This window comes from Dermacentor variabilis, chromosome 5 (assembly GCF_050947875.1).
Source record: "Dermacentor variabilis isolate Ectoservices chromosome 5, ASM5094787v1, whole genome shotgun sequence".
In the NCBI taxonomy this organism is placed as follows: Eukaryota; Metazoa; Arthropoda; class Arachnida; order Ixodida; family Ixodidae; genus Dermacentor; species Dermacentor variabilis.
The window spans coordinates 44,883,193-44,898,765 of record NC_134572.1 but is presented as its reverse complement, the minus strand read 5'-3'; the positions used below and the strand labels follow the sequence as shown (position 1 = coordinate 44,898,765).

General features: G+C 47.6%; 1 protein-coding gene across 4 annotated transcripts in view; it reads right to left on the bottom strand.

Annotated features, from left to right (window-relative positions):
• The window catches only part of LOC142582500 (uncharacterized), a 104,830-nt gene that overhangs the window by 42,095 nt on the left and 47,162 nt on the right, over positions 1-15,573 (bottom strand). Inside the window, exon 1 of one of the 4 annotated variants that reach the window (XM_075692296.1) lies at positions 14,170-14,413. The exons of 1 other annotated variant lie outside the window; for it this stretch is intronic. In XM_075692296.1, coding sequence (XP_075548411.1) covers positions 14,170-14,251 — 82 coding nt within the window. In that variant the 5' untranslated portion in view covers positions 14,252-14,413. Of the gene's footprint in view, positions 1-736; positions 1,459-6,636; positions 6,849-14,169; positions 14,414-15,573 lie in introns of those variants that run through there. 2 more of the 4 variants (XM_075692298.1, XM_075692295.1) reach the window with 2 other exon arrangements.

The following is a 15,573-nucleotide window of genomic DNA, read 5'->3' as shown; positions in this document are numbered from 1 at the left end:
TGCTGGGGCTTTTCTTGCTGCTGGTTTGGTTCAGGGTCGGGAGACACAATGGTTTTTTGGCAGGTGTTACGGGATCGCCGAGGCGGCCTGCAGTGATCGTAAATTACGATGCGCCCTTTGTCCTACTATTCGCTATCACCCTCGGTACGTTCCATCGGAAGTTAACGAGTCTAAACACGGCCTTCGGCTGGGCGCCCCATTGTTTCACAACGACGCCGGCATTCGATGACTCGGAGCAGGTGGCACCGCTTCAACATGTGGCGATTACCTGTGAAAATACTGGACGAATTCCGGCTTTTTCTTAAACCTGCAGGTTCTCATATCGGTTATCCTGAAAAATCACCTGCGACACTCAACCGAAGAATATTTCATTGACAGCTGTGTATGACAAACGAAAAGAACTTTGACAGCCGAACAGAATGATTTGATTTGCTTATGCGGGATCACGTAAATCAGGTGCTCGTTGTCATGTGCACCTTTTTTCGGAGAATCAGCAAATCTATTCGGGTTATACAAACTATCTGCATGGAAGATAGAGAGAGTGGAAAAACAACTTGGACGACCGACAGTGTCATATACCCAGATTCGTTAATCTCAGTTATTCTTGGTACTTGTTGAAGCCAGCAGGAAGCGATGCTAAATATAGTCATGCATAACGACGCGAAGGCAGTTAGTAGCAGCAGCAGCAGCTAGAAAGATCGAATCCGCACGTGTAACATTGTAGTCGTCGTCTTACCTCGCCGTTTGCGGTAGCCTGTCAGACGCAGCAGACCATTCGCGTTGTGCTGCAACCGGCTTTGCATGAGGTTGGCCTTGGAAGGTCGCCTGCCGATGCAGCCGCCATACCGGGCACCTACAGGCATCACATCGAAGCTGGCGTGTCGACACACCACGCACTGAACGGAGCCAGCGCTGATTTTGCGCGTACGACTCGAACCCATCTGCATCTTGCAATATCCTTGAGGGCGGTGGAAACGTCACTTGAGAAGAACGCCGTCACGCGAACATCACGCTTTGACACTCTGGGCAACTTACTGGTTCAAGCGATGCCAATACGTGTTTAAGACGATCTTCTCGTCGAAAAACCGAGGCCTGCGCCACAACGCCTGCTCCTGGCGAAATCTCGCGCGATCTTCTTTCAAACGAGGCTGTTCCCGATAAGCGACGTTCCACAACCCGAAACGTTGCAAAGTTCCACTCTGCGAAGACAGCTTCTGGCCTGGCCAACAGCTTTCTGTCGCCACTGCGGTCGCAGTGGCTTTCGAGTTCGACACTGGCGCAACAGCGCACAGGGGATTCTCGTCGGTCCTTCCGCTCTGTCCCAGCTACAAAGTGACTCCACACAGCGCGAGCTTCTCACCGGTCGGTAAATGAGCCACGGACTTTCCTAACAATCTCAGCTGCGCTTCAACATTGTGTGACGTGCGTGGTGATAGGAAATCGGGCTTCTGTCTTGCATCGCCTACGACGGCGGTGAACGTCCACTTGCTTGTACTGGGGGAGAGCGGAAGATGCGGTGAGAACAATTATCGATTGTTTCTAAGCTCACATTTGGCTGGAGATAATGGATAAGCTGCTCCCGACACCAATTTCTTTTTTTTCTCTCGCCGGAAGCACACGCACACACGGAGGCTTTGTTCTTATCGATGTGGCGCGACAAACAACGTGGTGCTAGCTACAGAGAAGTGGCAACCGCACTCTGCGCCCCCCTTTGGACGCCAACAATTGCTGCCCCCTCCATTTCCCCTCAGCTTACTCCGCAAAAAATAATAAGTAAGATGTAACCGAGAAAGAAAACAAACAGTTGAGCCCGAATACAGCGGCCGTGACCAGAGGATGCGCGACTAAGTTCACACCGCAGAGTCCAAAAACAAGCAAGCAAGCAAGCAAGCAAGCAAGCAAGCAAGCAAGCAAGCAAGCAAGCAAGCAAGCAAGCAAGCAAGCAAGCAAGCAAGTAAAATTAACTAGCAAAATAAAACGCAGATAAGTGTGAATGTGTATTGAGTTCTGCCGCTGGGGAACTAAATATATGCTCCTGAGAACCGAAGGCAGCTTGAGGACATAATAGCTTTTTAGGTCACTTATAATTACTGAATGGTAAGGTACAGACGCATCCCCCTCCCCCTTGAAAGAATAAAAAAGAAGACTTTTTGGTTTGTGTAGATATCCGGGTTGGATGCCAGAGGAAAGGCCTCCGTTTTTCAATAAGATGACCAATTCCTCATGTTCGATATGATAAAAACTTGTTTCCTTCGCATAAACAGAATAATGAAGGTGCAGCATCGTGTGATGGGTTGCTATGTTGGATTTTCGTGACATTTCGCGGTATTGGAAAGGCACTTCATAGTCGTCTGCGACGACGCAGCGGTTTATGTCAAATCAGTGTGAACTTTATTTGTCGGAAGCTGACGCCAATAATATAATTAAACCGTTTCCATGCACTTCCGCGGGTATCTGACTTCGTATTCTGTATAAACATTTTACGCAATCGTTTCCGAAATAAACATGAAAAGGGGTTTAAACCAATGTTGATTATAATGTACGAGGGGTCTCAGGAAGCGCAAGTCAGAACATGGCAAGCACTTCAATGTGCAACCTGACAACTCTGGCGCTGTGATTTAGGCGCGCCTGTTGACGATTATCACGTGAAGCCAGGACAGCTAACGAAAGCCTCCTTCGATTGTCCGTCCGTTGCCGAGGCGACAGCGTTAGTTATTTCTTGGCCAACGCGACCGCGCCACTACAGCAAATTGACTCCTCTATAAGGGACTTGTGAGTAAGCAACCTCGAGTTGCCTCTGGGCTGTTGTCACGTTTCAGAAGTGGGCGCCAGTGTGCAAGCGAGGATCGTGGATGCCACTTCACTTTTCAAAGAAACGCGCATCTGGTACACGTCGTTGCACTTAAGCCACGGTTAGTCGTTATTGCCATCTGCTTAGAAAAAAAAAATACCGTTACTCGAATCAGGTGCCTTTACATTCATACTATTTTTCTTGTTTTCATGTTTTCTTTCCTTATTTTCCCATTCATTATTATTATTATTATTATTATTATTATTATTATTATTATTATTATTATTATTATTATTATTATTATTATTTTACTAAAGAAAGAATAAATAACGCGTATTACTGTCAAACAACACGTGGGGAACGTTCGCCCAATATAGCAAACAGCGTTTAAGAAGCCGCATAATTAATCGAATCGCTTGTAATTACAAGGCTCCAGCATCGCGCACATTCGTGAACAAAAAATTACTCAGCTTGTGCCTAACACGGGGCTGCCTGATTAACGCCACGAAGCGTCAGTTAATGCGGGTACTCACAATGACTTTCGTTTAATCTCGACAAAAAAATTAACTAAATAAACCGACCGACAGTCAGTCCATTTGTTTTATCGTTATTTTTCTGCCCACCCTCTGTACACTTTGTTTCAAGCCACCTCAGGGTGAAAGTAATAAAAGCCGCGGCCCCTACGCATTGATATATTTTGTAGATTTAAGCAGACGTGTCGATGCAACTCCATGGTAACCTTGAAAAAGAAAAAAGGGTGATGCCATCTTTTCAGCGAAAACCATCGCAGTCAATGAATGACCGATAGATAGACATCTGCGGCGAGAGGGCTCGACGCCGCGACCCCACTCGAATCGGAATACTAATACCGGCCTTCGGATGCAGAAAAACTTATGCTGTCCGATAGTCGTTACATTAAAGCGGTGCCTTTGCATTTGAGTTCGACGAATGGCTAGGGGAATAACGACCCGAAAGGTCGAGACCGTAGCGAGTGGCATCATGACAATTAAGGCATAGTGATCGTAACGCACGCAATGAAACCTCCTGTACCAAATGCCCGGCTTATAGCGGTAGATGAAAAAAAAAGTGAATTTTACACTTGAAACAAGGGAATTTGCACGAAACGGCGCTAATATAGTTCCAAGTGCTTGTAGCGACCGACTGGAACGCCCTGCCATTCAGTCACCGCAGGCACAATCTTCATCTAATGAAGCACGAGAATTGCGACGCTCCATCTCTGCTACAGATCGTGGAGCGTTCCATCGCGCGTAGACCAGCACGCAGGGAAAATCTGATTAACAAGCTGGTCCTTCTTGAATGATAGCTTTCCCACCTAACTGAAAAGAGATGCAGAGTGCACATTACACGCCATAGTGCTAGGATGATCGGATCTCATCCGTGTGATTAGCGCATGCATACAAGATCGAAATTTTGATAAGCGACCTAGCTTGACAGTCATTAGAGTCCGGTTACCAAATGAAGCGAGACCTACGAATGGTATAAAAAGAGTACTGCGTTGTTGTGCTTTCTCTTAACGTCGGCCTACATCATATGAGATTGTGCTCTATACCGAGAATACTTCGATGGCAGCGTTCACGCCACAAACACATAAAACATTTATTTGCAAGCCTACCCAGATAGGCTTACTACAAAGTTCCGACATAAAAAAAGAACAAAAAATGAGTGAAGCAGGTACGCTAGCAATGTGAAATGTAATAACGGGTGTTATTACATTTTTGATATGTTCAGTGCTTTTATTATATCAATCATGGCCTCGTATTCTCCACCGTTTTCTCACCAGCATATTCACACCTTCTTGCAGTTAATAAATATCGCTCGCAAAGATGCCTTGCCCTCACTTTTTCTTTTCTTAATTGTTAGGCTACTATGTATCACTTATTTTGTATCGGTGATAGCACTGACGTCAGTATTGACGCTAATTCAGTCCCTGCACAATTGAGTTCGCGTTCCACTTAAGTGGTTCGATTGTCTGCGAGTGAATTTCACACCTCAGTACCGCTAAAGCTGTAGCCCGTAATGACGCACGTAATGGTGATAATGAAAAAAAAAATAAAAGAAGAAGGAACACAATGGACACTGCTGTACGGGACCGGGTGACCGAGACACTCCTCCGGGACCGCGTAGGCGTCAGCGGCAAATGTTACCCGCCCCGTTTAACAACACGCGCTGGACATGTGCGCACTTCAGCCCAAAGCGTCCCTCCGCCCAGCGCCGATAGCTTCGTGTACTCTCAGATTTTCAAGACGGCCCCTTCTGATGTCCCGAGAGCACTTCGTGGTTTTGGTGGCGCTTGTCATCGTAATCTTCGGCTACTGGAGACGAGCGATAATGCCAGTCTTTTTCTCTCGAACGCTAAGACAAAAGCTTGACACAAGCCGCTATCGACTCTTTCGTTTGTCCTGCCTTCGAGAGCGGTACTCATCACTTCTGCTCACTAGCAGTACGCTTAACTGCGACGCTACTACGCACTTTCACGAAGCTGAGCGCGAAATGTGTTAGCACAAAGCAACAGAACAGGAGAAACAATTTTAAGCTCGTCTTTTACCTCCAATATATGTCGCCCCAGTTCTGTAAGCAGGAACTTATCGACATCACTTGGTGGCAGGCCGTCCTACTTTAGTGCGTTGTGTGTTGTAACGGTACCAGTGCGACGCCCCATTAAAGCAATGGGTGTCCTGTCAATGCATTCGGTCTATACGATTGTAGAGTAACGCCGGTGAAAGTAACGCCGGTCCTTCCGTCGGATCTGCCTCAGCTGGTCTAGCCAATCAACGCGTCATCGAAAGTAACACCTGAGAGAGTTATCGGTCATAGCTGTAGGCGTTATGGTTCGCGTGATGGTTCAGTACAAGAGTTAGAGACGAAAAAGATCGGTCTGTAATTTGTTCCAACCCAGGCGTCAAATTAACTGTAAAGTCAGGCAGCTAGCATGCCAGTGAAATGAAGAGCGCGTACCACGACTGCTAACGTAGCGGAGACGTTCCGCGTTCCAATAACTTATGCGCGAAGATGTACGAACGGTACAGGCGTATGCACGCAGTGCGTTAAAGAACACATTAGCTATGCACATACCACGTGCTGTTTTCAACTAGTCCACTCCCATTTCATGCTAAAATCACAATACTGTGCGTATGATTACTGTGTACGCACACAGATTTCAAGGAACACGAAAAAGGCCTCGCCACAAATTATGTAGAGTTTTAGAGAACCCTTTGGGAAATCACCTACGCATGATGAAAACCGAAGCCACGATGACACTGTACAAGCATTTCTGGACGCCAAGTGGTATGTAGTAAATTTTTGCCGGTAGTCATCCGAGAATACGGCCCGTGGATACGGCGCGCCGTACCAGTGTTAGGTAATCATTTCAGAGGCTTCACTTTTGAAATCTACTAATGAGCAAGCCACGCAAGCAGATTTCCAAATATCTTCGTTACAGCGTCTTATCGGTGTGCTCAAGAATATTCAATCTGACGCGTATAGGTAAAGTACAGGAGTAATAAAATAGCTGATATTGATCCTGAATCATGTAAAAACAAAGAAAAAGAAAGAAAAAGATCACATTAGGCAACTGCTAGCTGTTGACAGCCGGTTCGACATGCTTCACTCTTCATTACGTATTTAGTTATATTTATATTTATATAAAGTTAGTTATATAGTTATATTTAGCTATACTTAGTTCAAATAATGGACTTAAGGGAGCACGGCCAGATATGTCGCAATATTTTTTTTTCGCATGTTCTTAGATTTCAACGACGGCGACGCCAAATTAGCGCGACTATAGCCCAAATGCCGACTTTTGTTTTGAACTCATGTCCACTCACGCATGTGCAACCGGGAAGACAGGCACCGTCGTTGCTCGCTTCGTCTCCTCGTCATGGTCACCGCAGCCGCTTCTCGCAAACACTCGCGGTGGTGATAGGTTCTCGCCACTGCTCATGGCCTGGTATGCTCACTGCTAAATCTTCACCTTCAAGACACATTCCGGAGGCCAGCAGTATGTTTCTCCTGTCGAAAAATTGATTCTCCAGAAGAGCACAATCTTCGACGTGCAAGCGACGTCTTGCTGCAGACGTCCAGCCGACTACTCGCTTCCCTAGAAGCGCACGGACGGCGCCTTGCTGGGTAGACTCTCTCTTTTCAGCTACTCACTCCTCCAGAGGAGCGTGCACAGTCTTCTAGACATCCAGGCAACGTCATACACATCCAACTTTCAACTGCTCGCTTCTCCAGATGCCACGCGCTATTCTAGACATCCACGCAACGTCTCGCTACAGACTGCTCGGCTGTCGCTGGACTTTCTTGAGAGTTGCGCTGCAGTCCCTGACCCCGTAGGCTGTTATACTCGCTCGCAGCGGTGCCGGCGTCGGCAAGCCAGCCTAGCAGCAGGCTAGACCGCAATCGTACGACTCGAGAAAAACGGGTCGGCGATAGTGGCGCGTTCAGTTTTCTCCCAGCGCGATTGCGACGGTTAGGAAACCCTTGGTGGCGCGTTTTTTTCTCACCACGGCGTATAGCTGTCACGGTCACTCCAAGTGGGTCTCGCGCGCCGTAAGGGATCTCCGTCGGGTTTGTTTATTGCTTGGCCGGCTGCACGGGTTGTGTGGCTCGCGCAGATACCGCATTTACTCGAATGTAGGCTGACACAGTACACTTCTTAAGAGATATCGAACACGAAAGAACTGGGTCGGCCTGAATTCGAAGATCTGGTTCCCATACGGCTTCCACAGCACGCTTCGCGCACCATGCACCGGCTGACAACCCACACTGCAGAGGGAGCTTACGATACAAGTTACTTTCGACTAGTATAAGCGGAGAAAATTACTGAACGAACAAATGAATAATTCAATGAATGAATGAATTTATTTCGATAAGTATGCTCGTGGCCTAGCGAAGGAAAGACAGATGAGATAGAAAAAGGGAAACAAGAGTTGGCGCTAGGGCTTAGGCAGCAAGGTGTTCTGATATGTAATGGAGAACCCCGGTCTTCTCGGCGTTCAAGAGGAGCACCAACGCCACCCTTATGGCTTAGTTGCGTACGGGGGGCGACAAAATCACGTTAAGTGCGCTGGTAGTGTCTGTTTTTCTGAGTCGGTTTGCAGTCGAGCAGGCTTCTTTATTTACAGACCTTTCATTTCTTTTGCATTGGCCTGCTTATCTAGATCGGCCTAAGTGCGAGCAACTACGGTACCTCCCGATGGTCTGGGCGCAATGAATGCAAAAGTGCGAATGGAAGGCAACAGGCTGGCACGAAGAAAGCAAAGCGGCGTCATTGGTCCTTGAGACCGAGTTTCTTCCTGACGACCCTTGGCGGGGAGAGGATTCCAGTGCAGGGTCAAGATAGGCAAGGTCGGCTAGTGCGAGAGGATACGATGAGGGGGAGGGTAGGAGTCATCGGAGAGGGTAGTGTCATCAAATAACGCACCGAAATTTCTTGTTTGTTTCTATGCGAGCTCTCACTGACACGTGCGGTGGCTGGCTTGCGATGCCATCTTCAAAAGACGGTGCAAGATTTTCGCCCGCTGAAGAAATATTCCGTATTAGCTCGCCAGCTCAGAAATTCACATTCTTACAAGAACACAACGAAAGGTAGACAGAGCGCTGGTTAGCTAATACGCATTCGCAATTCCAACTCGCCTACTTCAGCACTTGAATAAGAAATATTCCAGCCCACGTATTCTTTTTATTCCTCAAGCTCTTGCGTAATTGCGAGTGCGCTCGAAAACAGAGTGACATTAGAAAAGCCGAGAATCAGGCCCAGAGAAGGTCATTATTATTGTCTACGCATCAAGGCGTTTATTCACTAGAACAATGGTTAACTTAAAACTATTTATTGTGGTTTCTTACACCAATTTCAAAATAAAGCAATAATACGTCGCCGGCTATATTATAGCTTGTAGCAAGAGTAAGGACGATCAGCTTCCACTGGCGGCAGCACACGAGAAACGCCCACGCGGGAAAACTGGAATGGAAAAGCGTCGCTAATGATACTGGTGTCATTAGCAGACTTCAGGAGACTTCAGGTTGCGCACACAGCGTGAGATGATTCAATGTTATGTAGAGGGCTACTCTTTATCTCTTTCCTGTTACCACGTCAGGATATCGCAGTAACTGCCAGTATGAGCACCCTCCGTTAAATGGTTGGATATATGTAGAGAACCGCATATACTATATATGAGTACAACGTCAATAGATTGCGACAGGTTGCTCAAAGAAAACTGAATTAAGCTTCGTGCCAGATTGTAAACACGTTACATAACGCGAGCTGTACTTTCATCTGTTATATGGAGCCGCTTTGGCTCGCTATACCCCCACCTATCGCAACAATCATTCTAGCTGAAGACAACCGGAATTAGCTACAATATCAACAACGCGGTATGCCCGACACTTTCTTCTGCGCGAGTTCTTTTCCGCAGTGGAATCCTACTTGTTCCATTCTTCGGCACGGTGCAGACAGAAAGCTTGTTTTTCTTGTTTTTCTTCTTTCTTTAATGTTGACTTCCTGTACTCACTGCTGAGTCATAGTAGGAAACAGTTGCCCCCTTACTTATTTTTTAAGTAACGTGTTGCGTTCTCAGAAGCGTTGCAAATTCATCCACATCTGCTGCAATGCAGCCTTCACAGCAATCTAAACTTATTGCTACCCGGTCGCCACTTCCCGCAAGTGTTGTGGGAAAGAGGGAAAAAAAGCGCCTATAAGCATATGTGCTTGACGTTGTGAACCAACATCCGGCTTCACGAGCGTTACACGTGCCTACTTTTCATCCTCCCCTTCCTTCTACGACCTTGCACGCAAACAAAGTTCGGGAAACGAGAGCATACTTCACACAACATTCTTCTGTAACAGCTGTAGCTGGTGCTGCGAGCTTCGAAGCGCCTTTCGTACAGCCTGCACAACAGCCGTGCACATATGTACTGTTCTGTTTACAACCATACACAGATTCAAAAATATGCTCGCCCGCACACATGCAGGCAAGGACGCACACCTGTGATGCACGTCATGAACCGTCATCACCATCGCAGTCGCTCGCAACACGAGGCTAGCGAGAGAAATTATTTCGCTACTTGCATTCAGCCTCTTCCGCAAATCAGGCTAATGAACTATCCTTTCTGTCTAAACATCTATCTATCTATCTATCTATCTATCTATCTATCTATCTATCTATCTATCTATCTATCTATCTATCTATCTATCTATCTATCTATCTATCTATCTATCTATCTATCTATCTATCTATCTATCTATCTATCTATCTATCTATCTATCTATCTATCTATCTATCTATCTATCTATCTATCTATCTATCTATCTATCTATCTATCTATCTATCTATCTATCTATCTATCTATCTATCTATCTATCTATCTATCTATCTATCTATCTATCTATCTATCTATCTATCTATCTATCTATCTATCTAATCATTTGATCGCATATTCAGTACCTCTACAGTCTCCACACGGTCCATATCACTGCTTGCATCGTATTCTTCTTACGGCCTTTATCTACTGCTTCCCAGTATACGTCACCTTTTGTTTCGTCTCTATCTTTCTTTCATTCTCTTCGTAAGCTTCACTACGAAGTTACATTTAGATGATCAAACCAATTCGCTTTTAGTCGCAATTTCTGGCTTCACATGTAAATCGTTCTCACTATTCATCCGGCATGGTCGTCGTGGCATGGGAACAGTACTGAGCTGTATCGAAGATACACGTATCTTAGATACTGTCTTAGATACTCTTTGCGTATCTTGTATCGCTTTCTTGATGCGTCTGGCAAGACGTATATAAGTATCTGTATTTCTGATACCTGTAAGAATCTATCGTGTATCTTAGGATACTACTATCCCAACGTCACCGTGCGAAACTCTAAACGTTGGCTGAACTTCGCTTCTCAAGCTGATACTGCTGCCGCTGAGCCACCTGAATAAAACTAAAAGCAGCGACTTTCTTTCATCTTTCCACCAGAGCTCTCCAGCGACGGCAGGCGATGAAGCCTGCGCGTCCCTATTGGCGGAGCAGCGCCACGTCATACAAATACAAGCACGCGAATGCCTGCGCGCCGCCGACATTTTGTTTTCTTAATTTTTTAAAAAAGTTTAGTTGCACCGGTGCCATGGCACTTGCTCGCAGCCACCATACCATGCTGTGAACGCCAATACTTGCGGCGTCTTTCGCTCAAATTTTGATGCCGTTATAGTATTGTTATCGAAGTTTCTCTTGCGTGGTGCTTCATTACGAAGTCTGAAGAATGTAGGAATGGGGTTGCCTTGCAGCTAGTGGCTTTCCCGCACCAACAATTTGAAGGATATCATGGATGTAAGCTTGACTGTTGAGAACAAAAGCGTCGATCTCGCTGCTTCTGGGAGACTTGTGTATAAGGCGGCCGTTTTGAACAAGAAAAAAAAGCTGAGATACTAACAAACATTTCAATCAAATGAAACAAGGTTGGTCGGAGTTAAATTTTCAAGCAAAGATTTTTGTTCAGGCACGTTTGCTGCTACGTTATGTAGATCTAAATAAGAAACTTGCGAATGTATCGAAGTATCTTACGATACAAATGGAGAGTATCGTATCGGATGCAATTTCGGTAGCGTCTTGTATCTGTACCACAAGTACTTCTTGCCCGAGTATCTTGTATCATGTCATGATACAGTTGCAAAGTATCTTTGTCCAGCCCTGCATGGGAACCATGGTCCCACCGTCCTTGCGAGCCTTCCCTTCCTTCGCTGTTCGACACCAAATGCCCATTCTCTCGAAATATTGAGAGCTTGGGGGAGGGGGGTGCCAATAGTTGGACTCAGCAAGAATTCAAGTGTAAATTGATCCTGTTGTTGCGTTGCTGCAGTTGCTACGTAATAGGCTTGGCGCGGCTGGGACATTTTCCGACGAGGAAAAGTGATCGAACACAGCACAACACACACAAGCACACCACAGCTCAAACTTCTATACTCTTGACGCATTCCTTTAAGGTATTATATGTGCGTGAAACGTAGAACAGTGCCACGTGGGATACCCCGGTTGCATCTCTGCATGTGCCTTACTGTAGTGGCATAGTCATAAATTTTTTTCGGCAGCGGGCGGGGTGAGCGGGAGGGCACGCACTTGACCAGAGACGGGGAGCGTGAGGGAAAGGAGGAGGAGGAGGGGGGCAGGGCAGGTCCTATACTAACACAAATTTCAGGGGCCTTATAGCTAGACCTTATGTACGTTACTACATAATATATATATATATATATATATATATATATATATATATATAATTATGAAGTGCTTTTTTTAGACATTGTGTGCTTCGGGTATTCGCTATTACTAAAACCGAACGGTTAGGTTTAGTTCTGTCCAAACAGTGCAGCTATTGGCCATAAAAAATATCCGTGCAGGCAGCTGCACAGGTCAAGACATTGAACTGTGCTTTCCGCTAAACGAAAACAAGCCGTCTGCTCGTGTGGCATGTTTCGACTGTAAATATGGCGGGGATTAGGCAAAGGAGTGAGACGAGACGTCAGTGCAGTGCCCTGCGCTTAAATTGCGCAATTTAGAAAAGCGAAGCGCGAAACTAATTGTGTTGTATTTAAGTACAATTTCTTATTGCGAAGCAATTATATGGCCACTCGAGGCGCACTTCCACCGTCGGCGTCGCCGTGAGATTCCGCATAAAGTCCAAGGACGATAAAATCGTCGCCGCGCCCCTCATGCTGTATCTGCGTGTGAAGGTGTGCGAGGGTGAGCCGCCGACCGCGGCTCAATCTCGCATACGCAACAGCAGAAAGCGGGGAGAAAGCGCGCCGCCTTCCCTCGCGCGCAATGCTTCGGGCAGAGGGTAGGGAAAGGTAACGCGTTCGACTCCGGGGTGCCCGGGCGATCCGGGCGGCCGCGCGGTTCCGGCCGGGCCGCTGTATCTTGAAAGCCATCTGAGGCAGCTACAGAGTCCGTGCTGCGCTGTGTTTCCGCGGCATAGTTCACTTTGTTGCGAGCGGCTGCACGAAGGTCAATTCGCTCGCTGCTGCTGCCGCGTTTCCTCACTGCAGTGTTCTGACAGCGAGTTTCCGCGGTCATCGAGAGAGATGTGTTCATGTTGGCTTGTGCGCGCGTGTTAATTAGGTTAGTATGCCTATGTTTCCAAGTTTATACTGCCGATAAAGCTACTAGTCTTACATCGTGTAGCTGTCCACTAATTTGCTCTCGCAATCAATGCTTCGCCTTTCGGGCAAAACTGCGACTTTTTTTTCTCATATACATGTACCTGTAATGTGCTCGAACTGCATAAAAACTTAGGATGGTAGACATATGATTATTCTCAGTTAACAGCAATCTATAGAGCGAAATGCGCCGGCCGAAATGCAGGCAAATGGCCTCAAGCGCAACCCAAGTTAATGAATTCATCGTTTTCTGTGGTGACATTAATTCCAAGTGGGAGTTATTAGCATCGCCTATGTGGTTAAAAAAGATTGACACGTTGTACAAGAGGCATTTGTTCACAATGTTTGCAACGCTGGGTCACTTCAGCCTGGGCCCTTGTGCGCCGGAAGTAAGGCGGTATTAGCCCCCCGACACATTCACATTCCAGTGTACATTGAGCTAGAACAGTGAAAATGGCTCTGTAATAGAGTTCAGTCTCTAATAAGCTTTCGTGTGATTCCTTGAGGCTTGAATATCTTTGACGAGCACGCATACACTTGGCATAATTGTAGCATTAGAAATTCCGTATTGCAATACCGACATACAGCAATGCATTTACTTTGCAACATTAAGGAAAGCCATATACGAAGATAAGATCCGTTACGGCAGTTAAATAAAGGCATCACTGAAAATGATATTAAGCCCACCCACGTTGACGTGGGAGCCGCCATAGCCGGGCTTCTATTTAGGTGACTGTTCTTCGTCAATAATCGTGAAATTCGCGTTCCGGTAAAGCTACAGCAAACGAGAGAGGATACAGCGATCGCGTACTATATTCATAGCACAATAAGTTCAGCTAAAAGAAAGGGCAGGAAAATGTTATTGTGATAAGAGTAGGATAGGTTGGCTCATTATTATGTGCGTGAAACTCTACTTCGAATGAGTGGGCTGAAATAGGAAAAATAATTAAAAACGAAACGAGTAAGATAGATGAAATAGAGAAAGTCCGCGAGCGTACGCACCGAAACCATACGGAAACGTTCTCAAAAATGGTACACAGATACGCGAACTGAATAACTCAGCAAGACATCGTTGAGGCCCCCCTGTTCACAAAGAAACTCAAAAGCACTTTTCTGGCGCGTAAAGCACCAGCAGCAGTATCCCGTGGCCCCAGCTAGTGCTGGCGTAACGACGGAGCTACGGCCAAGCATGTGGACAGAGAAAGACGAACTCACGGGTGATGCGAGGCTGGGAGAGGTTGGTGTTGTGGATGGGGAACATCCTGACGCGGACGCGGGTGCACGCTGATCCTGGCATCTCGTCGCCGATTCACCGAGCTGGCGACCACGGCCTCACACGCAGCTAGGATCTCCTTGAACGGAAACAGCCGACTCGGGTCGGAAGGGGCAACGGTTAGTTCGGCGGCGACCAGCAGAGAACGTTCCAGGCGCCGCCACGCAGTTACCGAGAGCAGGACGACGAGAACGAAATCAAAACACAGGCGCGGGGCACGCGCTCCGCTTCGCGTGGGTCGGTCACCGTGCTAGCACTCCGAGAGCAGCTGCCCGTAGGCCCGTTCTGAAGCGGCCGCGATCCCACTGCAATATCAGCAGGAGCACAGGCGGTTCAGCTGTTTCGTGATCTGAGCGGCGAAAGCCTGGTGATGAGGGGAGAGGAAAAGCTCGGAGGGCTGAGCCGCTGAGCTGCTCCGGGGCCGCGGTGGCTGCCAGTCCTCGAGCCCGCGCTGGCGGGTTTTCCCCCGGTCGTGTTCTCTGGCAGTAGTTCCTTGCCGCTCGACGCTCGACGGCGGAGTGAACGCGAAAGCAGTTGTTCGGCGAATGACCCTCCTTGTTGGGGGCCGTTCGGGGATGCTTGCTGTTGTTTCTGTTGTGTACGCGCCGCTTGGGGGCCTTTTCCTGCTGCGGGCTAGGTCACGGGTGGGCTTCTTCTGTGGCCGGTCCAGAGAAAGACCTGATGGGAAAGAGGAGTACCTCGGCGCGCTCTCTCCTTCTGAGTGGTTCCTCTTTCTTGACGCCGTGTTCCACGTGAGAGCGAAAGCTGGCTCGGTATCTGTGTCAGACGCCGGCTTGTCATACGTAATTGCATCGTCTCCGCTGTTTGTGAGCGTTAGGCTTTGCTTCGCTGACCGCCCATCTGTCTGTCTGCACTGGTCGTTCGGGTCCCAACGTCGCGGACAAGGTCGCAGTGCGAAGGCACTGCTGGCTTCTGCTTTGCTGTTTTTTTTTCTTGCCTCCCACTTTTCTTTCCGCGGGCGTCGCCGAAGACGGGGCCTCCATGCATGCCGGTAGTTTTCCGATGCCCGGGTCATTGCCAATGTCGAAGTGGGAGAATCCCCCTCATGTACGGGTGGCGCTTTCGCGCCCGAAATACGAATATACCCAAGCGTGGTTCTAGAAAAGAAATGATGGGCGCGGCCTCGCCCTGGAGGTCACGGAAGGAAGCACACAAAAGGAGCTGCCTGGCGAGCGTCAGCAAAGTATCATCTATACGCTTGCTGCTCGAGCACAGTATCTCACTCAGTCGTTCTATTGAACGCGGCTATGAACCGTAAACGCCACAAAAAATGCACTCAAGTACAGCGCTTTGAAAAAGTTAGCACAGCACTGTGCGCGTTACCA